The sequence below is a fragment of the Ambystoma mexicanum genome, chromosome 5q (genome assembly GCF_040938575.1).
Source record: "Ambystoma mexicanum isolate Mex_15411 chromosome 5q, UKY_AmexF1_1, whole genome shotgun sequence".
Lineage (NCBI taxonomy): Eukaryota > Metazoa > Chordata > Amphibia > Caudata > Ambystomatidae > Ambystoma > Ambystoma mexicanum.
This window is the reverse complement of record NC_090933.1, coordinates 1,079,872,091-1,079,898,190: the sequence shown is the minus strand read 5'-3', so window position 1 is coordinate 1,079,898,190 and position 26,100 is coordinate 1,079,872,091. Positions and strand designations below refer to the sequence as shown.

Below are 26,100 nucleotides of genomic sequence, written 5' to 3'. Positions count from 1 at the left end.
TCCTCTTCTGTTTGGAACTACTTTTCCTGTTGGGTGGGGCAGGAGCCACTCCCTAGATTCAGAACACTGGAACTCTTCTGGAAAGCAGGAACTCTTTTCTTACTAGGCGTGGCTGTGGAAGGAGACACCTAAGCACTACAGGAGGCTATTTAAACCACACCCGATGGATGAATCTTGCTTTGCGTTATTCTGCATCCTCTGCAGCAGAACGCTCATCGTGTCTTCTGCATCTGATCCTGGGCCTAAGGAAAAAGGCTTACCATCCTGAATCCAGTCTTCAGCAACACCTATAAAGACAAGAAAGAACAGGTTAGCATTACGGTCTTCAGTGACAGCTCTTCACTTACCTGGTCCATCGGCTGTCACCAACGCCTCGCGCTGCATTCCGGCATCTGAAAGACAAAGGCTTACCTACTCTTCGTGCGCTCCGGAGGTCTTCACACTGCATTCCGGCATCTGAAAGACAAAAGCTTACCAAGTCTTTGCACGCTCCGGAGGCCTTCGGCGCTGCATCCCGCATCTGAAAGACAAAACAAGGTGCGTTTAAAGACATTGGGGAACTTTAATACTCACGTGCCATTACTCCTTTCCACATCTAACCCAGTGGGTATTCCGGCACCCTGCAGCCGCTCCGAACTTGTACCTGCAAAATAAAAAGACAGTTAGAGCGCATCGTGAAGCAGGCAACAAGCGCTTACTTATGTGCTTCCAGGCGCTTCTATTCATCACACGGGCTCCATCTTCAACTCACTTGAGCCCGGCATCCGCCATCGCCGGAACCCTGCAAAACAAGAAACATCATTACTAAAGACTTTAAAGACATTAGAATTACTCGAAACTTACCGTTCGTGCAGTAAACGACGGACAGCAGTCCCCTGAAGTCAAGAGGCCTGCTCCCCTTATCCAGTGAAGAAACTGGTTACAGCACCCTGCCCCGAGGCAGATGGAGAGCACGGCGTTCACTTACCTAAGGTGAGAGCGTTAACCTTTGGGGTTTTACAGGAGAAGAGAAAGGGAAGAAGAGAGAGACATCCAATAACCCAGTTCCTTAATCCCATATTTTCTATCTGCAGACATCTTACCCTTCAAGTCAGACATACAGTGCACAGAGGTCCAGCCCAAAGAGCCAGCCGTGTGTTACACATCACCTTTGCAGATACGGTATACGCCCAGTCAAGACCGGCGCCTCTACGGGAATCAGGTGAGCGTTACATCCATGACCCGCGGCTCCTCGTCTGCACCACCATTGCTTTCTTCGTCTGCCTCATCGGGATCCCTCCCAAAGGATCAGACATCCTCGAACTTCTTGTCCAGGATCTTTGCGACATCAAGCCAGCTCATCTTCAGAGGTGGTATCTGTATCCATAATGTCTACCGTGCCCCCCCGCCTCCTCTTTCTCCGCCCAGGTTTTCACAGGGGTCTTATTGATAGGCTGAAAAGAGGATTCCCTCCGTAGTGGCAGGGAATCTCTAGGCCCGGAGATTGTCTCCTTTGGAATAGCCTTCGCAGGCTTCGCCAGGGCCGACACGACTCCCTCGATCGAGGCCTTAGCCGGGTGAATCAGGGCCTTCGCGACTTTGGGCGCGCCTGAGGCCTTCACCTTGGGAGGGGGGGGGGGAGGGTCACTGCCTCGCTCCCCCTCGGCTGCCGCCATCGGGATCGACCAGGACTTCTCCCGAAGCTTACCTGGGTTGTCCGACTTCCTTTTCCCCGAGCCAGAGCGTTGGCTCGTGGTTGATGGCGTCGGTGACATCGCGCCTTGCCTGGCAGCCAAAGAGCCCGACCCATCGGCGCTCCTTGTGCTGCGGACTCGCGGTGCTTTGCTTTCTGTTGGGCCCCTGTCGCCGGAGCGCCCTCAAAGGTCTTAGAAGACTGCTCGGACTACTACTTCTTCTCACCTGCTGCTGGGCTCTTGCCCTCCAGCCAGTTGGTGAGTCGAGTACGACGATCCCTCATTGTCCGTTTGGACATATTCTTACAAAACGCACAGTCCTTTTCCACGTGCGATTTGTTGTTGTGAAGGTAGTAGAGGCACCGAGAGTGCTCATCTTCCTTGAAGACATTTTGTAATCCGCATCCAGGGCAGCTCCTGAAAAGCTTGGATCCGGGTGTCGCGTTTCCTTTGTCCTGGGCCATGTCCACGAGGGGTAGGCGCTGGGTAGGCCTCAAAGATCTTCCGGAATCCTCCAAGAAGCGAAACTCGATGAAAACTCGCCCTTGAGGGGCGTAGGAAAATCCGAAACGGGTCCCCGTTGATCAGAAGTAGAAACGGTGGAGCTTGAGGCTCGATTGACAGAAAAAAAAGAGAGTAACCTCTTTGATAAAATCGCAAAACTCAGTAAAAGCTTGAGAGCTATAGCACGAGGACTCCCAACACTTGAACGTGCGGTAAAAATCTGAAGATGGCTGCCAGAGGAGGAGTTTAGGTAGAGGGCAGTCATTGGCTGGGGGCAGTATGACCCAGAGACCAGTGATTGGTTATTAGGAGAAAGACAGTTCAGAAACGAAACTGAAACCGATTTTTTCTTTACCGCGGATTCCCAGCCTGACGAGGGGAATATTCATGAGCATGTGAATCCATGCCAGACCCCATGCTGGAGGACTCCAACTTTCCGCCCAAACCCGGGATTGGGCGGAGCGGTAATAGCGTTACCGCCGCATTTTGGGCATACCTCTCTGCCCAACCCATGATGAGGCCCACAGTAATTTAGTAAGAGAAGGAGGCACAGTGTGAACAAACACCAGAGAGGCACAGCTTCACCTCACTGATGAGGCCCAACAAGGCTGAAACATGTGTATGGGGTTGCTGGTGGTACTCTTGTTCAGAGAGGAATTGCCATAGCATTTTGGTGCTGGACTGCCCATGTGGGCGGGACAGACTGATATGCAAATGGATATTTCCCATCTGTGAAAGGTACAGTGAGCAAAAAGCGTGTGCTGCAAACTCATCTCAGAACAGGTTATCATGCTATGTTCTTTCTGGAGAGGAGCGCCTGCACCAGTAAAGACATTGTTTTGGCATTTGTATGGGCATGGTTTTTCCAGGCAATCCCCATTTGCCAGCAATTGCCATCATATACTTCCATTCTTAGCCAAATATTGGACAGCTGAGGTGAGAACTGGAAAAAGTCTTAACAGTTGCAGTGCTCCTTCACCCTCTAAGGTAGGGATGTGCAATCATTGGCTCTCCTTTTTTGGACAACTCCCAGCAACCATAGGCAGTAAAGTCAATGGTGAGGGATTATGGAAGCCCTAAACCTAAACATTTAGGGAGACTGGGGTTGCAGACTCCTGCGCTAAGGGGCAAGCATCTGTCCATGTATGCTTGAGTGAATGAGGTCACAGAGAGAATTTAAGTAAGTGGGTGGAATGTGTATGTGTGATACTGGTTCCACTCCAGGCAGTTGGAGAATTTAAGCCTGGGTGGTGGGTGCCTGTGGACTCCCTATGGGACTCTGCCCCTATCCGAGCTCCTGTCCTTGTTACATCTTAATAATAGGAACTTGTACCAACCGACATGATGTCTGGAAGAGACATCATTGCAACACATGCACTCCACTAAATTCTGTATTGGACGAACTTTGCATGCAGAATGATGCACCCAACATGAAATGTAGTCCTTGACAAATGTTTACAATGTGTACAAACATGCAAGGTGGACAAAAATGCATATCTGCTTACCTCCATTATTCCAATGTAGAAAGAAAATGGGGTTATCCGGAGCCCCTTGACCATTATGTCGGAAAGATGATACGGGTATAAAATGAGATGATCTCTGCTGTACTTTAACAGTTCCTCATAGTACTTCCGCTCCTCTTTCTTCACATGTTTCACTGAAAAATAATCATATCACCAATCCACTTTGTTATTCTATGGCAACACCAGCAATGTTTATTATACTCTCCATTTTCTTTACTAACTCAGAGCAGCATCACAAAATCATTCCACAAGCATCCAGAAATAAATGGTGGTTCATTAAAAAAATAGAAAATTAAATAAAAAAAAACTCATAACATGATTGGCTCCACCAGTCCATATTTTCATGTCTTCCTGTTTGAATGAACAGGGGCTTGGCACCTCACTTCCTCTTTCTTTGCTGCTCAGTGCAGTGCCTTCTTCCTTCGTTGTTGGGGTTTAATAAAGTCTGTAATCGCGACTGTCAATTGTTGTTAAAAAATTATGGCACTACAACTGAGGGTTATTTCAATTTCTTTCCCCTTTCCACAAACTTCGCTTCATGTTAAGCCATCGTCCCGCGAGCTTCAAAACTGAGGCTAGCAAAACGCTGCCACGTGCTGCGTTCATGGGGCACTGTGACAGAACTGCAATGTTGGCCCATTAAGCGGCCGCCTAGCAAAAAGGAGGATTGCCTGCTTTCAAGCCGGATGGTTATAGGGAACATTCACCAACCAAAGGTCGCCTCCTATTCTCGCCTCTTCCCCCAAGACGCGCATCATAGAGTAGCAGTCAATCAGCAGCAGCTGGGGACTAAGACTTGTGAACAGCGGCTCCGCCCTTTTGGATTGACATTTTTTTTTATCAATAGAGCACTCACTAAAAAGACAGTCCAGCTAAACATAAAGTGCTACATGTCAGCGAGTACAAGGATGAGAGCCTCAGGCCTTTTGGGAGATTCTCTTGAAGTATGAAATCTTGTGACCTGTGAGCCGTGGTGCAATGTAGATGAAAGAACAGTGCATGCTGGAAACTACGATTCTGTAGGGAAAGCCCTATGCACAGAGCATGCTAGAATGAAGTCCCCTATGTGGGCTTCTATACCGTACAAGAGAATGCATTCTAGTATTGGGCTAACTTTGCGTATACTTTTTACTTTAATATTAAAAACACTCAGACACCCTTGTAGCCCATTTACCTCTTTTCCGATTGTCGATTGCACATCTTGTTCTTACTTTATTTTAACTTAGTTTCCAAACTATAATCTTTCAAAGATGTATTTCAACTGTAGCACCATATACTAAGAACTTGAATTCCATGCTGCTCCTACTCACCTAGGTTATTTCTGTATCGTAGCTGATTCCGAACACTGTAAAGGACAACATGCTTTTCATACTCCTTTTGAGAATTTCCAAGACTCTAAAAAGGAAAACAAAATATTTAATTAAACAAAAAATATCGGCAATTCTACACATATTGCTGTCTTCCTGTTATAATTATTATTAGGGTATTGATGGAGTGTGCCCTTAGCTTCGGAAAGCAACAGAGCGCTTTACTAATTCTTGATATACATGGTAGGAAGGTCTAAGACAAGCTCCAGTGACGAATTTCTGCAAAATTGTTTACAACATAGCAACAGAGACCATGTTGTGGACCAGTTTGATAAAAAATAAGAACAAGTACTTCTTGAGTTCTTAGCATGGCAAAACACAGAGGTAGTTATGTTGCCTTCTGTACTGGCGAATCTTTGAGCATTAAGAAAATATGATTTCAATATGTTTACACGATAGATTCCAGAAAACACTGGGACCGAATGTTGTTCTTGAAATCAAAAAAGAGCCTAAATTTAGTCCAATCCCTGGCCTTCTATGACCCTTATGGTACACCCTTACTGGCAAGCCAACCTTTTTTTTTTGCTGCTGGCAGCCATATAAGTCACCTTTTCATTTAGGACGAATTACATGTGCCATCTTAGTACTATCTGTGACACTATGCGTTATATCTTACCAGCGAGTGTATCTAATTTTACTGTGTTGGAGCTTGTAGGAAATACAGTCTTCGATCAAGCTCAGGCAACCGGATTCTAATAATGACGATGTAATGAATTTACTGATGTCTAAGGATCCCTTTCATTCCCACCCCATAGCATCAACATGTTTAGAGTTCGAGCCTGGGTATAGGCTTTATATTTGTATTTATTTTATTTATAAGTGAACTTTAGGAGTGGAAGAGTCTAAACAAAGCCCATTTACTGTTTTCTATGTGCAATGTTTTTGCTGTGTGCTGTGCTCGCTAAGTACTAGTTGCTTGAAGTTCAATTCTATCACAAAGAGGGGCTATATATGTGCTTCTACCTCTTTGTAGAGAGCTATTCAGGCCTTCTCTACTGTTCTTGGGAGTGCATTTCCGCCGACTTTTTTCCCGGTTCTATCCTGGATCTGGGAATTGTTTTTTTTTCTTCAATATATATATATATATATATATATATATATATATATATATATATATATATATATATATATATATATATATATATATATATATATATACATATATATATATACACCGTCACTTCAAACTTCAAATGCATTATAAAGCAACACTCCAGATACAGAGACACAAAGAGTTTCAAAAGGTACAAATGAAAGAGGTGACGTACAATGCACTCAATGTACATCTGCCCCCCCCCCCCCCAAAAGAACAGAAGCATAGGCTACACTACTTAAAATTAATAAAACATGTTAAATTCGTAAAACAATGCAAAATTGTTTGGATAAATCTACAAGTTGCCAATATCAAATCAACCTGGTTACCTGATCAAAATGTGCTTCCAATACTTCAAAGAGTATATTTTTCAGTGTGCATGTGTAGTGTAATGTCTTGGTTTATCTATTGGGATTAACTGTACATATCCTACAACATTCCACTTACCTTCAAAGAAGCCAAGCCAGTTATGCCATTGCTACCCTAAAGACCAGTGGTCTTCAAACTGTGGGGCTGGCACCCCTATGGGGGCCTGAAGGATGTCTAGGAAGTGGGGGTGGGGGCGTAAGGCTCTTCAAAAAGGGAGTACATTGACTGCTTTCAATAGAAATCACAACCAATTATGGCTTCTAGGGGGTCCAGCAATAACAGATTTACTCAAATTTGAATACCACTGCCATAGACTGACTTTGGTCTATATTGTATTTGGAGCCCTGTTTTAGCCTTAGGCTGGATGTGTTCATCTCTCTCACCAAAGGGATGCAGACAAATCTCCTAATCAGTCATAATCAGTCATAGGAAATACCCCAAGCTTAGGGCATTGGCATCTTAAAAAGGTGGATCTCAAGCCCTTCCGATTGGAGATATATCTTTTCTAGAGAAATGGGAGTGTTCATATGAGCTGTAACTGCCTTGGACAAGGCACAGTGCACCATCAAGAAGGGTGTTCTCTGCAAGGTTTTCCACAGAGCCAAACGATACAGGGGCAACTCACATTACCGTTTTCAGGGCAGCCAAATGCTACAATGCAATGGTAACACCCAGTACTGTGACAATTGTCAAGGCAACACCGTTCCATTCAGGTTGTGGAAGTAGCACCCAGCGGAAGAGGACTACCAGCAGGCAATCAGCCATTAGCTCAAGTGAGGATGAATAACTCCATTCAGCCCCATAAGGGTGAGAAGATTAGGAGGGGCAGGACCTCGCTCTTTTTCCACAAATGGCACAATGTGTTAGGAAATACTTGGGTTTAAACAAACTATTCATATTTTCAGACGAGACTTTTTGCAATACAAGATGAGGGACAGTTTGCACTGAAGGTTAAAGTAGCAGCAGCTTCCGCTACTAAAGAAGCCATAGTGGACCATTGTCTTACCCCATAAACTGGCACTGAAGAATCCCCAGGAGTACAATGAAGGATGACACTTCTCTGGAAGTAGCGGTTGGTGGTGGAGGTCTGCCAACAGGCAACCATTCATTATATCAGGTGAGAAGGAATCCCTCTATTCATCAGAAGAAGCCAGAGTTTTGAAAACTATTCAGGGCTTTCGACTAGAATTTATTTTCAAACCCAAAGCCAGATGATGGATCCATTTGCACAGAAGAAGGAAAAAGTAGCAGTTTACAAACCTAAAGAAGTCACAGTGGAACCATTCTGTTACCTCATGAGCTTTGTGAAAAGTCTGCTATTGGTTCACATAAAGGGGGAAGTGGAGGCCATGATCAGCTTGTGAGAAATGAACAGGCACTTCAAGATTGCAGGGATTCACCTTCTAGAAAAAAGTATTTCCTGAGTGTGACTGGCTGGTTTGCATTTGAAAGAAGGATACTTGCCAATGCAGTCATCATTTCACAGTAGGTTTCTACAATTCCTCAGGAGGGCAAAGGCTTGTGCGTGTGTGGCAATTCACATGTCTCCCTTTGGATCTTTATTTCGGCTTCTTGGTGTTTCACTAAATTGCTATGGCAAACGCAACTTTTTACAGGAGCTGGGGAGTCAGACGGATTATTTACCTGGGCGAGATGATTGCCTCTGAAGATATGAAGTTCTTAGCAAATGAGTTCTGGGTAGCCATAGACTTTCAATAGAGCTTTGGTTTCCTTAAAGTAGGGAGGAAAACAGAGCTGGCTTACACAAGTCAAGCACCTGGATCTTCTAGGCTTTACAGAGGCTTTAGATTATGTTTGTTGCCCTTCCTGGTTGTGTCCTTATGAGGTCATTTAGTTAAGCTACCTATTTTTTTCCCTGTGGAGTTGTGAACAAGTCTCCTGCACTCGAATCCTTATTACCAGGTACTGTTGCCAACATTCGACTACAGAACCTTGTATGGCATTGTCTTTCCTTAACCCGTTATTTTTTTCTCTTTCATTCAGCATGGGTTGGGGTCTACCTCTTATTTTCCTCCCCCGCCTTTTCCCTTGTCCTCTGCTAGGCACTAGCTCCTTTGCGTCTATTGGAACAGAGGTGTAGATTCGCAAAGGTTGTCTTCAGATGATAACTGTAATGTAGGTCTTCACACCAGGCAAGGAAACAAGCATTTTGTATGTGCACTGGTGTCCAAGGAGATTTAGTATGTGCATATTAAGAAACGTGAAATTAGTAGGGCCCAGTTCCAAAAGTACTTCTACAAGGCCGTGTGAGTTTCAGTTTATTGCATGCACAATTCTATTGAGAGAGTGTAGGGTGGGTCCCTTTTCTGGATCGGGAAGTGCATCCAAGGCAACCAGCACGGTGCTATGTTGTGTGTTCCAGTGCACTTGTTCTGGCATGTTCCCTTTATCTTGATACATTCTCATGCTCTCCTTTCATCCTAGTCTGAATTTGAAAGGAGGCCCATGAGTTTAACTGTGCTTGGCCCTGGACCTCATCTCCATTCTCCTCTCGCTGCACTTTGAAGTGTCGACTCTATTGCAATGCATTACAATATACAAAAGATAAATATGCTTTAAACAATTGTTTTTATCTTTGGGTCTATATTTTGGAAGAAAAGCTCAATTACATGTTTGCTTCACTTTATAGCGGAGTAGCGCATTCTACTTTCAACTAAGGGAGCCGACAATGTAAATTGTTCAATGCACAAACCACTTCAAATGGTACCCTTGATATATTTTTGGGGACAGGAAGTGGTTGGGGCAGTAATGTTACAGAATATAGCCTGGAAGGGGAGAGGGCCATGGAGGAGTATGGAGCACTTACAAAGGCCTGCATCCCTACACACTTATCCAGCATTCTTTCCTTGTACAAAATAACGGACAAGAAAATGCAAACACCGAAGGGTTTCTGCCGCTCAAAGCAGCGGGCTGGCCCCAGGATACCTCTATATTACACCTCCAATAGCTCTGGCAGTGAGCTAATGGTCTGTGTAATCAGATCCAAAACATAGTGGAGAAGAACCAAGAGATAGCAAATCAAGAGGCAGACAAGGGACAAATCAAATATTGCTGTGGTTATGCACAACATTTAGCAAACTCCAAGTTATGCCATGCTGTTGGACAGAAATGTGCTACAGGACGCATTTCAAGGATGTGCAGGAAAAGCAAGAAAAAACAGAATCCAGTACGGACTCGTAATTGGAATATTTTGAATATTCAGAGTGGTTATGGAATGCATTGTCAAAGTGGATTGTGTGAACGTTAGGTTGATAGCACGCTCTGTGTGACCGTATACAATTTTGAATCATGAATTGTGGACAACTAAATGGTATTGAGTAAGAGATTAAGACCTGCGGGCATTGCCTCAACTGAATTCCCACAAATCCCTTACACATGATGAAGGTTGAATGTGAAGTTGCTGGGGGGATTTAAAGGAATGCTGTAAGTGGGAAGGAAACATGCATGCACAAAAAAAGGGGTAGAAGTGTTGGGGTGGAAGGAAAAGTCAGCCTTATAGAAAAGTGTGTGTCACAATTAAAAAAAACATTTTTTTTCTTTTTAGAACAAAACTGAGGCGAGGGCTTATATAAGTATCCCTGAGGTTCAAAGTTTCCCCAAAGCCTTTTTATGCACTCTGGAAATATGGAATGGATATGTTCACAATATTATATGGCATACTCCGGAGCCAAGGATGCAGAAGGCAAAAAGTATTCGCTTAGCCTATTTGGATGAGGTAGGAAGTTGGAGAAGTCGGTGGAACTTGAGACATTTGGTTCATTTATATCTTCACTCTGGTTGATTCCCATAGTAGTTGATTGAAAAGGTCATTGCAAACAGAGAATATATCTAGCATAGTGATCTCAATAGTAACATCTGGTTTGAAGTTAAATGTGAAAAACGGAGCATTGTAAGTGGGGCACAGATCTGTAGGAATCTTGACATAATCAGCCACATACCACCACGTAGCTGCCTCACAAATGTTTTTAATCGGTACACCTCTTTGCAGAGCTGTAGAGGTAGCCATGCCCCAGGTGGAAAGGGCCCATAAGCCTTCTGGAGGATCTTTGCCCGTCAGCATGTAGCATTCCGAGATTGCCAGAATGATCCATCTGGATAAGGTCTGTTTTGTCACAGCATGACCCAGTTTGCGACCTGTAAAGCCTATAAAAAGCTGATCATCAATACGAAGTTTGGATAATCTAGATATGTAAAAGCTCCAAACTCTACTTGTAATCTCTCCTCCTCTTTTACAAGATCAGTGGAGGATAGAAAGTGGGCAGTACAATTTTCTGTCCTACATGAAAATCTGAAATGATTTTAGGTAAAAATGAAGGCTTAACCGTCGGAACAACCCTATTCTTGTGGAAAATAGTAAAGGGTGGTTTGGATGATAGTGCCTGCAATTCACTCACTCTACGGGCTGAAGTTAATGCTATCAATAGAATGTTTTTCAATATTAGCAACCTTAGCGGACATGAATGTAGAGATTCAAAAGGTGCACACATACAGGCATTTTACTGCCAGATTTTGGTCCCAAACTGGAACCTGGAAAGGAGATGGGGAGAACACATTAGTATGTCCCTTTAGAAATTGTGTCACCAGTGGGATCTTGAAATACGGACATTCTTCTGACGAGCGTTTAAGATGGATAGCGCAGCCAAATAGCCTTTAATTGTTCCAACCTGCAGCCCCAGATTGGCTAAGGATAGTAGAAAATATAACACATCTGGTGTTTTGCATAGAAAAGGGTCTATATTCTTGTCTTTGCACCAGCTGCAGAATGTGTTCCAACAGCAACAGTACAAGGACTTTGTTGCTGGCCTTCTGACCAAAAGCTAAATCTCCATTGTGTCATCTGGGAGGTCCCAATCCTTGTATCTCAGCCTTTCAGAAACCATGCATGAAGGCTGAGTGTCTTGACCTCTGGATATAGAACCTGACCCTCCTCTCGCGAGAGAAGGTCCTCTCTTCGTGGAAGACATATTGGAGGGCAGATGGACATCAGGGGCAATTAGGATCATGCGTTTCCTGAACTTTCTCAACCTCCTGATCACATGAGGAATGACAGGGATTGGAGGGAACACGTACAGGAGGGGAACTCACAGTCCACTATGAACGGGTCTCCTAGAACTCCTCTTGGAGGACATTCCCTGGAGCAATACAGTTTGCACTTCCGGTTAACACTATTCACAAACAGGTCCACTTGAGGGTTTCCCCAAAGGGTGAAGATTTCTTGAAGGACTTCCTGAGCTAGCTCCCGCTCATGGGAGACTGTGCTCTGCCTGCTCAGAGCACCTTCCGCTGTGTTCTCCGCCCCGGCAAGGTGAACTGCCGATAGGGAGATTACTTCTTGAATTGCCCAGTACCAGAGCTGCATTGCCTCTCTGGACAGTGGTAGTGACACTACACATCCTGTTTTGTTGAGGTAGTACATGGCCACTGTGTTGTCAGTCATTATCAGGACATTCTTTCCCTGTAGAGGGCAGAAAAGCCTTCAGCACAAGTCGGATTGCCCTCAGCTCCAAAATATTGATGTGTAGTTTGGACTCAGATTGAGACCAACGACCACTGTTTGTCAGATCGTTGGCGTGGGCTCCCCACCCCGGGAGGCGTTTGTCACTACTGTTATCTTCGGCCATGACTGTCAAAAAGGTTCTCCCTTCAGAATGTTGTCCTTGAAGGCACACCAGAGGAGATCCTGTGCGACCCTGCTTGGAACCTGAAGTTGGTCTAACATGCTGCCCGAGAACTGAGACCAATGTGTCCTGAGAGCCCATTGAAGGGATCTCATTCTCAGGCGAGCCTCTGGCACCAGGAAAAGGCAGGATGCCATGAGGCGGAGCAACCTCAAAAAGTCGAAGGCCGGAAGACACTCGGCACTCTGAAACTTGTAGACGATCTGCCCAGTCTTTGAAGAGTGTGGCAGGTTTTTTTGGTAAAAAATACTTGGAAAAAACCCATCGAAATTACATCCGTCGATGAACTGACAAAACAGAATGACCCATTTAAATATATGATCTCCATCGCTCAAGGTTTGCAGATCTCAAACGCATCTGGAATAATGAGCTTATACTCCGGACACACCACAAACCGTGGTTCTCAACTGTGCTCAGGTTGACAATGGCATCACAAAGAGTGGCAAGACTGAGTTTAAAGTTTCAGTAACATATATTATTATGAAAACAGATTTGTTGAATTATATAGGAAAGAAGCCATGGATCACCTATACTAAAAAAGGAATGCCTCAAAATATTCTCTTTCGAGTCATCTTCAGGTAACTAAAACAGGCAACTAAAACCCATATAGAAATATGGATAATACGGAGCAGCAGAGCTTTCACAAATGTCTGTAAAAGTGTACTTAAAAAGAAAAATGAACTTTATACAATTTTAAAAGTACAAATAAATATCCAGTTGCTCTATAACAAGTTCTTTGTAGGTAGCACAACTGAAAGGCTTAAGCAATGCATCCAGGAACACATCAGAAGAACAGGAATGAGTAGTGGCTAAAGCATCTTCTCAGTCCCACACTACCAATAAACCAGCAGTGATCCCAATCAAAGGGGAAATGGGCACAGCCTGAAAAGTATTGGAACGTGGGCCAAGGGCAAGCTACTCTTAAGGAGTGTAAGCCGATACAGTTGCAATAAAACCCAACAACAGCATGGTGATATCAAAATAAAACGCCCAAACTAAGTTCTATAAAAATAGGAACTTTAATAAAAACTAACAATGCATTTAATTAGCTTGGCCTGTAAAGGTGGACCAGGGGGAGAGGACCACTGCAAATTCCTGTATTTCCCATCTGGGGTGCTAGACAGCTTTGAGCTGAGCTCCTTGATGCTTTATTGCAGTCGAGATGGTCGAGTTGCACTGTTCTAGCGGTAAGTCTGCATTGAGCCACCTTCGAGACAGGGCTTACTATAAAACTATTCTGCGCTCGAGACCGGTTGACTCAATTGGGTCCCAACATTTCAAGTTGGCCAGGCTCACTGGCAAAGTAGCAGCGCGTCGCTCATCCACCGCAAGCAGTAGATTTTAACAGCAGTGTATGGCCTGTAAGTGACTTCAATCCAGAACTCCAACTAAGTCAATGCCTGGTATGGGATGCCCAATGGAAGCCCTTATTTATATATTTTTATGTCAAAGTTCTTTAAATCTGGATGATGAACCCTTATATAACGCCCCTCTCTTTAGATCTCCCCAACCGCACTGAGCCAAGAAGTAGGTTTGTTTTGTAAATTAAAAGGTTTATTTGAAGAATTGAACAATATCTATATATCACACTTTTATGAATAGAATAATATCTGAATAGCACACTTATGAATACGAACAGTGATCAGTAAGGGTAATATTACAATATCAACAATCTCTTTAATCACTTAGGAGTAGGAATAGGAAGGATAAGGTAGCAGAGAATAATGGTTCAAGGAAATGCAATGATAGGAAAGAATGCAGCACAGAAATAAAACTTGGTATGATTTCAATCAAAAGGCAATATGATCACTCTTTCCCCTGTGACTACACACTCCCCCCACTATTATGCAATATGAAGAGGTGGAAATGAGGGCACACAGGTTTCAGGAATATTAATCAACAATGCAGTTCAATCCCAGTTCCCCCAGCAAGCTTAGAGGGAATAGGTATGATTTAAAACGGGCAAAAATGCTTTTGAATGCGATTGGCAATGAAAGGGAAAAATGCTAAAAATGACTTTAATTCACTAAATGAGATTCAGGATTAGTGAGAGTTACTTTGGATTGGTTCAGGTCCACACTAGCAATGATTTATGAATGATTATCAGATTGAAAACGAAATTCAGCAGTTGAAAACAAGAAACAGCTATTTTGACATGTGTTGAAATGGAGCCAAATTACAATTTGCTGCAACTTTTCTGCGTGCGTGAAACAGCAAAACTATAATGTTTGTTGGAAAGCTTAGGATCTTAGCTTTAAAATGACAGTTACATTTTGGTTCTAGGACGTGCCGTTCAAAAGTTACAGGTTTTTGTGAAGGTATATTTTTCAGAAATAAAGTCAAGATTTCAAAATGAAAGATGCGCTTTAAAGATTTACCAAAAAGGATAGGCTTATACTAAGGAGCTATGAAGAAGCAAGACACTCAAAGGGCTGCCACCAGAACAGCGGCACCTCCGCCCTGATCTCTGTCCGTCAAAACACTTGTCCCTCTTCAGAAAAATATCAGCGCAAAGAAGATTATTGCTACAATTATGAAGAATTATGTGGAGGAGAGAAGAACTTAGGATAGAAAACAGAGATTCAATAATGCAGTTATGGATAGGTTAGAGTGGTTGGATTAGGTTACTTTAAAGTAAGAGATGACTATGGACAGTTCTAGACTAGATACTCACTCCTATGGGTTTGGAATGGAGTGGGCCCCGTCAAAGATCTGGTCAAGTGTTTGGCTGGGGTTCTCTCGCCACTGGACAGGTCTCAGCACGGGGTTCTGCTCCCAGCAAGGCACTGCGGTCTGCGCGGCCTCTTGGACTGGATCTGACGGGTTCTGGATACAGCTCTGCTCTCTGGGTCTGGATCTGGGTTCTAGCACAGGGTTCTTAGCTAGAAGCAGAACAGCTCAGCCAGGCTGTTGGATTTTGAGATGCCCCTTGGAAGTTTAGGGGTTAGGATCAGGTTGTAAAATGTTCTGAAGGCCAGCTGAAAAAGGTTCAGCTTGTGGGTTAGGCCTCTCTGCTTCAAGGTTCTAGAGTTTGGTCTAGAGCTTGTTTCTGGAGTCTGGTTTCTGGATCTATGTCTGGATCTTCCTGCAGGGTGCTTCGCCAAGAAATCAGTTGAGAAGTGGAAAGTGTGTGTCCTGTCTGTCCTCAGCAGTCTCTGTTTATGTATTTCCAAAGTGGGTGGGGAGGCTGACTATCTATGCCCAACCATCTAAAGATCTGATAGGTCAGGGAATTTCCTGTCCCCTGATTGGAGAAGGGATCAGTGTGTCATCCTGTGTCATCTTTATGGCTTAGGGGAAAACCCTCCCATTTGTGTCTGTACAGTACATCTTATTTTTCATAAAAAACATTTACAATATACACAACTTGTTAATATTACATAAATTACAGGACAGATTGCCTAAGGTACATTTCTGTTCAACTCTCATCTTCCTAAGGGCTTTGGTTCAGAAATGACCACTTTGTGAGCTTTTGGTGGGTTTCTCAATATTATTTCTGCACACATTTTTATATATGCATGCACACCCCATCTGGGCACATTTCTGTAATTTATCATGTTCCTAGCATAAACACAGTAGCTACAATATGAATAAATTCCGGGGTTTAGTCTCAGAACATTGCACGGATTCCAGCTTAGTCTTAAACTGTGAGCGAATTTTTCATTTTAACAATCTCAAAGTTTCACATTTTTGTCAGTTCAGTGTAATTTGTTATAAGTATTTTTCTAAAACATATATTTACTCCAATGTTAAATCCACATTTCAGTCTGGTACGCCCCCAGAGCTGGGCTGACTCAGAGGGTCACATGTCCTTCTTCCTGCCAGCAGTTTGTTGTCAGTCACTCAGAGCAACAGGCCAGGGTGCCCCTCCTAGTTCCTATTCACAACAGCCTATCAATCTCTTAGCCAAGGGCAGGGGGAAGTTTCCTTTGTCCAGGGAGGTGTGGAATGTGTTTGAAACAGTGTGGGAAACTAACTCTTAACCCAATGTCTACAAATTGTCTTTTCTTATAATATAACTCACATTTTTAAACACATACATTAAACAATTTCTTGCTTCAAGCCTTTTCAGAATATAGTTTTAAATTGTATCCACCTCTTAGGCTTCTGATAGCAAGTCTTTCTTTGGCATAGTTTGAGTTCCATGTTGAACTTAACCCAAAATGGTTTTAAAACGCCAGCTTCTGGTAGAGACGAGTAACGGTATTACACCCATTTTTGACAGATTTCTTCCAGCAAGCAATCCTCAAAAGTATACTTTATTCAGATATAGATACATTTCTGTGGACCTTATAATTATGTAGATTCTTGCGGGAGAATGATGTTGACCACCCAACAAGGAGGTTGGATCTTTTTAGGGGTGGTTTGTAAGCCATGATTTCTACAAATTTGACACCAAATAAAAACAGATTTTTGAAACCAGCTCTGTTTCTTTTGCTATGATTTTGCTCTGCGAGCAGCCAAATGATGGGTTTTGGCAGTGGTCTCCTGTGTTACCACTAGATAGGCAAAAGTAGACGGTGGCCTATTTTTCAGGTTTTCACTGTGCACTTTCTGGTGATTTCTGGCGAGCAGCATGCTTTCCGGCGGCCATTATGATGTTTCTGCTGCCAGCAAGGCACAGTGATGTTGCAGGGCTCAGATTAGTGGGTTAAGACATACCACAGGACCAGCCGTGTATAAATCTCTGCCAACCTGGGTAATCATTTTGGAGGCTGCGCAAGGAGGGGGGGTGCATACATCATTAGCCTTTACCATCTGCGTTATCAAAGCGTGGGACAATTTAAGGACATGGGACTATGAAAACAAAGCATTTGGTAGGGTCCCAGAATTGATCCTGCTAAAAATCAGAGGAGAAGTTGTGCAGGCCACTGAGTCGCCAGGAATTTATAGCAGATCTCCTCTTCTTGGGTGCAGGCAGCCAATCTCCATAGAAGAGTAATAGTGCACCTACGGGAAATACGGAAAACGATACAGAGCCATATGCAACACATGCCGAAGGGCAAAAGAAGATTACTCAGGCGGGGTCTACCCAGGCGGGGTCTACCCTAGTTCCTCAAACTACAACACACCAGATTCAAAAACTGTGCATAGCGAGCCAAGTGACACCCTCAGCCGGAAACACACTTGTAGCTAATCCAAGTGAAGTACCTGGTGGGTCTAGCAGCCTCACCCCATAAATGGCTGCCTCTAAAGAGGATTTTGCAATCTGTTTTCAGGAGTTTCAAGACAAGTTTCATGCTTCATTTCAGCAGCAGTTCACCTCTTTCACTACTGAAATCAGGCAGTCATTATCCGATTCTAGCAAAGACATTTCTTCCCTGGCGGAGTGTGTTCATACCAACGAGCGGGCAATTCAGGAACTGACGCAGGAAAACAAACAGTCGGATATTGCCCTTGGATATTGCCCTCAAAGAATTAGCAAGGCTTACACACAAGCTAGAAATACAGTGTGAAGATCTTGAGACCAGATCTAGACGTTCTAATATTCGGATTTGAAACTTGCCAGAAACGATCTTAGATGCAGAGCTAAAAGACACTGTAATTCACATCTTTTCAGACGTAATTTCAGTGGAAGAGGCTGATACCGTGCTGTTTGACAGTGTAAATAGGACAGGCCCAAAAAGAAATGATCCCGGGGCTCACCCGCGTGATGTGTTGGCAGCATGCACATCATTCCCACAAAAGGAGCAGATTCTCAGAAACGCAAGGGCATCTTCTCCAATTACATAGAATGGCAGCGAGATCCAACTGTATCAAGATCTCTCGCAGACAACTTTTCAGAAACATTGCGAGATGCAGCCGATGGTGAAAACATTACAGTTGCGAGAGACTAAATATAGGTGGACTTTACCTTTTGCATTGGTTTTCTCTCTGGAAGGGAGAAAACATAGTATTACATCTCGAGAAGCAGGAATGCCCTTGTTGCAAATTCAAGAAGATACTACAGAGGGCCCATCATTCGCTGCTGTTCGTTCGGTTCCACAAGTCAAACCCTGGCAATGGATGACTTCAACTCGACGTGGGAGAAGAGACGAGGCTAAAAATCAAGCGGACTGGAAGGCACGACTCAGAGGTCCCAACTTTAAAACACCCTGATAATGAAGCGCAGAAGCAGGCGAACATTAGAGCAAGGATTAAGAATTGATCTTTTTTTACTTCAACTAGACGAAGCACACCATCTTGGAACTATCTGTTCAGGTAACAGATGGGGGTACTAGGATACCCCACACATCGCTCTGGGGATATAGATGATCCATGGCTGGGGTCTCATGTTGGATACTGTGGTACACACCAGGGGACAATGTTTGAGGAGTGTTGGGTTGGTCGGTGTGAGGAAAGCAAAGGGGAGTTGGGCGAACAAATTGGGGGGAGGGGTATGCGATGCATGGTCTTTGAGAAAGATAACAAAGATTGTTGTATGCATACAATGTAAGATCCTCATGATACGGTATTATATCAAGACATTTCAAGTGTTTAACGTTAAACATTAGGGGTCACAAAGCTACAGCGAAGTGTAGGAAGTAGGAATCTCTCCTAGGGCTTTACCAACCGGACTTGGAGGTGCTCCAAGAGACACATATGTCTAGCTGACAGATCTAAACTTTGACTACGACGAATCCCGGTAGCTGTCTGGCCAGCACTCAATGGGGCCAGAAAAAGGATATACCTTTTACTCACATGTCCACCTGTCCTTTTCACGCATGGATTATGCTTGGGTCTCAAAGTCCCTCTTAGGTAAAGTAACCCAAATTACTTGTCATGCAATAACACTGTCGGACCATGCACCTCTCATCATAGACCTGGATGTAGATGGGGGGACTCAATATGGGCTTTGACGATTTCCATCCAAAATCATGGTTGACTCAGTACTAAGAGGGAAAATTGAAGGGAAGACCAGGGACTTTTTTTTAACTGGACTTCAGCAAATGTGACATGGGATGCTTTTGAAGCAACTCTTTGTGCAGTATTGATAGCTGCTTCTGCTATCAGACATAAAGAAAAGAATTGCACTAGAGTTAGAACTGGAGGACGAGTTGGAACGGGTGATGGAGAAAGGCAAAGCATAGGCGCCCAGCTGTCAAAAGAGCGTACAGAACAGTGAAGGGTAAGCTAAATTTACTTCAGCAAAAAAAGTTGAAAAGTCCTTACTATATCTACAGCAAAAATATTATGTCAAAGCCAATAGGGCAGACCGTTTATTAGCCAGACAATTACGCCAAAGAACAGCATCACAAATTATTCAGATGATTCTTTTATCCTCAGGCATGAAAGCTACGGAAACTTTGCAAATTGTCTCACAGTTCAATATATTCTACTCAGATCTCTATCGATCAGAAAATATCCTGATACAGGAGCACAGGTTTTGTACTTGGAGGCGGTTGACCTCCCCCTGTATAGCTACGGAGGAGGCAGACAGTCTTGAACTAGGTATCAGCCAAGAAGAAGTATTAAGGGTTATAAATGCTCTTGCCTTGAATAAATCACCAGGCCCAGACGGTTTTCCAGCCTATTCTATAATACCTATCGGAAGGTGTTAACGCCTAAACTCACTTGCCTATATAATTCATTTAAACAATCGGGTTGCATATCTGCTACTATGGAAGAGGCTAGGATTGTGCCATTTCCAAAGCCAGAAAAAGATCCTAGTAGATGTGGATCATATCGCCCCATAGCCCTCATAAATTTGGACGCTAATATGTATACTAAAATATTAGCCAATAGGATGGAGGATCTTCTTCCGACAGTTATACACCCAGACCAATCAGGCTTTATAAAACACTGTCAAACACATGACAATATGAGGCGCACCCGCCACATTTTAGAAAAAGTGGAGAAAAAAAAATCTCAGCGGCCCTGCTTTCTCTTGACGCAGAGAAGGCGTTTGACCTGGTCGAGTGGTCTTTCCTCTTTTTGCTTCTGGAGAAAATGGGTTTTGGCCGAAATTGATAGATAAAAATCAAATTATAGACAACCGTGTGCGAAATTGCATATAAATGGCCAACTCTCGCCTGCTATCTCTCTTCAACACGGGATCAAACAGGGCTGCCCTTTGTGACTACAGTAATACACTATATTTCTTGAACCATTCCTCGCCAGGGTCAGACAGAGGCCATTCAAGGGATTGATTTTGGAGGGGTATCGAATAAAATAATGGTGTATGCAGACCACATGGTGCTTTTTGCATCTGATCTGATAAACACCTTGCAAGCAGTTGAATGCTAGTTGGGGAGGTATGGCAATGTAGCGGGTCTGAAAATAAACCACACAAAATCAGAAATCCTGAATCTCTCCCTTCCACCTAAAGCAGTGCAATCCCTGAGATTACATACAGAATTTGGATGGGCGCAAGAAAGAATTAAACTTGTGGGTGTTACTATAACCCCTACGAATGCCCAGATGTATGAAGCAAATTACACCTTATTGCTGAAGGAAATTATGGGATAATTAGTCAAATAGGGTCTGCTGACAGTTTCCTGGTTAGGTCGAGTTAAGTCGATAAAAATGGTTATCCTCCCTAAAATGCTATATTTCTTTCAGGCACTCACAATCCTGGTAACTGCTACCTTTTCAAAAAAATTACATGGAGCAGTATCTGCTTCTGTATGGAATAATAAGCACCTCGCGTGTGGCTTTGGAGGTTTTAATGACACCTACAAACAGGGGAGGCAGGGGGCTGCCAAATTTTCGAAAGTGCTATCAAGCAGCACAAATTCATATAGAACAAGATTGGTGGGGAACACATACCGTAAAGCGGTGGGTCCAGATGGAACGTGCAATAAGAGGCCCACAGCTTGGGGACACTTTATAGCTCCCAAACATTCATAAGAGCAAGATTACAAGCTTAGCGGAAGAAGTGTGGGACGCAGCAGTAGCAATACCAATTCACAAAGTTTCCTTCACCATTTATGCCCTTGTTTTCTAAGCCGCATTTCACACCGGGCCTTGATCCACTGGCATTCAGGAAGGCTGCACAAAGCTACGAGATCTCTTTCAAAGCAAAAATCCTAAATCTTTCAGCCAATGTAAACATGAACTAGGGTTAAATGAATCTGCACGCTTCCAATACTTTCAAGTTCGGCACTGGATATAAGCTCCCCCGAACAAACATGCAGCAATTAGGGAGCGAACAATGTTTGAAAAATTCACCATCACCAATCCAGGGAATAAGGCTCTTATCTCAAACCTATACAAACATATCGAAGCTACCCCAAATACCTCAACACATTACACACAACGCTGGCATCTAACACTGGGAGAACAGAAATCTCAACCAGAATGGGAGGCGCTCTGGAAAGATATTCCCAGATTTACTTGTTCGATCCAAATAAGAGAATTTTGATACAAGTCGTTGGCTCAATGGCACTATACTCCAGTTCATTGACATAAAATGAAATCGGCTATTTCAGACCAATGCTGGAGAGAGTGTGGTTCACTTGGGAATTGGAGGCATATATGGAGGGGTTGCCCGATCTTGACGAGTTATTGGGTTGAGATGGATAGATTTATGCATAAAATGTTTGGTAAAGCCCAGCACTCTTAAGTCAAGCGTGTTGTTAATCCTGGAGGCGACTTTGAGATGAGGTCCTAAAAAGAAATGTAAAGCTTTTGTTATATTGCAACTTGCAGCCCTTTTATAGCACAAAAATGAAAATCTAAAGATACACCGTTGCTCACAGAATGGTTCTCCAAAGTCTGGAACTTTGTTGCTCTCGAATGGTTTACTTACTCCATACAGGGGAATCAAACAAAATTTGCTAAAGACTGGGCTGATGTGCTAAACTTTCTGCAGCATGACTATAATATCAGATACTGCCCTCAACATTTACGGACTCTTGGCATTCAGTAACTTTATGAACATTGCAATATGTACCATGCATCGAGATAGGGGTGGGTTGGGGTAGGAATTCAGGGTTGATAAATGTTTATTAAACAAAAAGCCAATGATATATTTTATTTATATTGTGCTCGTACACAAGTGTTTCAGAGCGCAACCAGGCAAAGGGAGGGGAACAGGGGAGAACAAAAACAATGATCTTACTAGGCCCAGCGACATTGAGAACGTGCAAGTGCATAGGATAAGGAAAGGGGGGAAGTGCATGAAGGGGGAGAAGTGGAAAGTGAGGAACAGAGGGGAGAGAAAATAAATAAAGGCAAAAAACAGTGGTAGTGCAGCCAGCAAGTGGCAAGTGCTAGGTTACGCAGATAGGGTATATCTGATAAGTGCTGAAAAAAAGGGGATGGGGACATTATGGGTAAAGATACAGACCCCAGTGCAAGGGCAGTGCAGGGGGGTAGCAAGGTGAGCAGGTACCTGGGCCTGGAGGATAGAGGGTGGCCAGGTACACAGTGCCGAGAGAGAAAACAGATCAGTAGTGGAGAAGAGGGGCAAAGGCAGAAGCGAAGGAAGGTCTTGAGGTGCTTCCGGAACCGGAGATGGTTCTCCTCAAGTTTCAAGGTGGCAGGGTGGCTGTTGCAAAGGGAGGCCCAGGTCGAAGACATAGATCAACCCCCAGCTCGTTCCTTTGAAAAAAGACTGACCCTGAGAGAGTTAGAGGCGCGAAGGGCTCGAGAGGGGAGGTATTTACAGAGGGATAGTTGAAGGTATTTTGGACCCAGGCCCCAGAAAGCCTGGTGGACAATGCAGAGGGTTTAAATGTAATCCTTGCATCCACTGGGAGCCAATGAAGTCTTCCCCTGCTTACGATCCCCTCTCTTCCTCTCCAATCTACACGTCTCAGTGAAAGAGTGCGTCTTCTTAAAGAGACAGGTTTCTTTCCTTTGTATAGTAGTGTATTTTAGTTTTTTCAGTCAAACATCCGGGTATTACAGTGCTCTTCACAACAGATAGTCCCATATATGCTGCTATGGTAGATGGTCTAGGAAGTTCCTCATTGCAACGGGAGTCCTTGTCCCCTAAGGGGGGAGTCTCTCCCAGTAAGATCCCACTTGCCCAGACCCCTAGTATTGCGGAGCGGGCTTACCTCTCTGGCTTCAAAGGGGAAGGCCCCACATTGGGGAGAAGGGACAAATATCCTTGAGTCATCCCACCGCAGAATGATGTGTATGATAATTGTGTTAGCTCTGGCAGTTATAAAACTGGTAGTCCTAATATTGTTCACCAGAGAAGAAAAGTACTGCTTAATACTTTCTGCAACTATCTATCGCTATAAAGTCTATGTCACAAGCCTTGAACAAGAAACAGAATCATAGCAAAGGTTGAGTGTTGGAAGATATGTAGGTCATAACCCTGTAAAGATTCAGGAGCAGACTTATTAATATACCAGGGGGTAAACATTTCAAGCAGCAAGCTACTAACTAGTGTCACAGATGGCCTCAAGAACACATCGACAGTTCAAGAGTTTTTGTTTTCATTTCAGCAGTTGACTAATGGCCATCCCTCTCCCAATAACCTAGGAAGGGGCATCCCACCCTAACCCAGGCGTCACTTGATTCCGGACTGGTACTAGTTCGGCAACCCCTAATTACTAAAGAACATCTGTCTTTTGGTAATGCTTAAAGGATAAAGCCTTTTCAACCCAAGCTTTCTCAGGGAACAATCTACAGGGCATTCTCCACAGCAATAACTTAAGGTTGTGCCGTTTAGACACTCAGGTATTCACCATTGCTGCTTCTTCTGCACCTAGATATTTCTCTCCCTGGATCCCTCTACCACTTGCCCTCTTCTCCTTCTGATCTCATTCCTTCTAATCAACCAACAATCGTGTCTCGTGCGCTCTCTCTCCCCATCTTCCCTTTCAATGGTGTGCTTTATCCCTCCTTGCTACTTCCCCAACCCCATCGATCTTACTTATCTGCGTTACTCCCCACACCATTACAACCCTCCCCTCTACACACCCCTTCCCCTCTTCCTCCCCCCAATCATCATTCACTCCTTTTCACTTCCCCAGTAACTCCATACTCTCTACCACACCACTTATACAGACACATGTTAACATCAGTACAACTTCCTCTCAAAAACAAATACCTCACCTTCCACACTGCCAGTATAATCTTCATTCACGCTGTTCCGCACTATCCTTACTACCCATGGTCTCTTGGCCACCACACCTCCTCAGAACTCACCTGAACCACCTACAACTTTCCGTCTCCCAGCTTTCCTTTTAAAGTGCCCTCCTTTTTGCCATTGCACTGCAGCTCCTTTACTAGGTTGCAGGTCATCAGGAAGCCGAGCAGTCAATCTTCACAGCATTGCCAAATGCTGTTTACAGGATCCCTGTCAATCAGGTAAACGTTGGTTTGTCCAACGCTGGTTCTATCACAGGGATTGCTGCAGGATTTCGTTTTTCTAGAAAAAATTGAAAATGGCTGGCCACCATCATGTGGGAAAGGCATTGAGAGCAATTGCAAGTGGTACTGTATGCAAGCAGACTGGCAGTACAAAAGGGGACAGCGATTGGGGGCCCTCCCAACTGCCACCTTCCTCCTCTGGTGGGGTAGAGGGAGGAGTTGAAGGCTGTGTGGGAGGGATAGTGGGGGGCACTAAAAGGCAGTTGGCCTGGGGTAGAGGTGGGGAGCTAAAGGGCAGGGTGCGCAGAAGGTTGGGGGAAAGACGGGGACACAAAAGGGAGTGGGTACGGGAGGGCGGGTGTAGAGTGGGATGCAGAATTGTGAAGGGGACACAGAAGGGCAGTTGATGGTGGTAGAGTGGGACGCAGAATTGTAGAGGATGACGCAGAAGGGTTGTTGAGTGGGCAGAGAGGGGGACGCAAAATTGTAGACATGGGCGTGGAAGGGCAGGTGGATGCGGTGTAGAAAAGGGTGCAGAACGGTGTGTAGGCAGAGTTAGAGAGGGGCACAGAAGTGCAGGATTAGCTGCGTTTGTGACGACGGGAGGAAAGTTTGAGGAGGAAAAAAAGATAGGCAAAAAAAAAAAAAGGGTTCTTTATTTTTATAAATGAAACAAAAAGGCCAGAGTGAAAAGGAGTGGCTGACTTGACTCTTGAAAGCTCTGCAAAATCGCCAACACACTCTTCTGCAAGGTGTGTCAATGGTTTATAGTGATTGCATCGAATGCCAAAGCATTGAATGCCTTAGCATCTAAAACAAAGCAATGAAAAAAAAAAAGCGTGGAATGCTTTTTTTTTTTCTTTTTTCTTTTTTTTTAATGGAGGTGTCCCGCACCCCAACCCCTGTTTTATTACCCCTTAAAACCCATTATACCTAAAATTAAACCTTTACCTTTGAAAAAAATGCATTCAATGCTTTTTTTCCGATCCTTTTGGCATTCAATGCTTTGTATTCATTGCAATGACTGGATGCTGTGTCAATGCATATAATCTCTCCGTTTGGTTAATTCAATGTGTTCCTTTCTTGATTGGACTATATTGTTGGTACCACCTCCCTAGACTTTCCTTAGGGATCTCACAGAGATTGTCAATCAAAGAGGCAACAGTTTATTTTTTGGGCACCCCCCCCCCATTCCAGTTTTCATTATATTGCCTCATTTGAGGATTCCTTAGGGATAATATGCAATCTATCCATATTCTTTCAGTGTTCGACTTGTTCACAAGTGTATTTCTCTCTACGTATCCGTATCCTCCCCTCAAGATGCCCCTTCCCCTTACCTTTGCTTCTTAGCGTCACACTTTAATTGTTCAGGTACAACAACTTCCCCTTTCTACTGCCTCTTACAGTCACATATTTCAGCACTTACCCAGCTATTCGCTAACCTTTTGTTTTCCCCAAACATATTTCATGCTTCACACCTTCCTTACCTGCTGGAAGGTTTGTACAGGTACACTTCTATGTCCTCCCGTTTCTTATCCACAGAAAGAGTGGGCTGCTCTTGCTTGCTTATCAAGTGCCTCTTCTTTGTACTCCTGGATTTCATCTTTTCTGCCTCTCTGG

The 26,100-nt window shown here is 44.0% G+C and overlaps 1 protein-coding gene across 1 annotated transcript in view; it reads right to left on the bottom strand.

Annotated features, from left to right (window-relative positions):
• Positions 1-26,100, bottom strand: part of FAM91A1 (family with sequence similarity 91 member A1) — a 1,180,047-nt gene that overhangs the window by 1,088,469 nt on the left and 65,478 nt on the right. Inside the window, exons 2-3 of the mRNA XM_069621589.1 lie at positions 5,011-5,095; positions 3,683-3,834 (exon numbers count right to left, since the gene is read on the bottom strand). Of these exons, the coding sequence (XP_069477690.1) occupies positions 3,683-3,834; positions 5,011-5,095 (237 nt within the window). The remainder of the gene's footprint in view (positions 1-3,682; positions 3,835-5,010; positions 5,096-26,100) is intronic.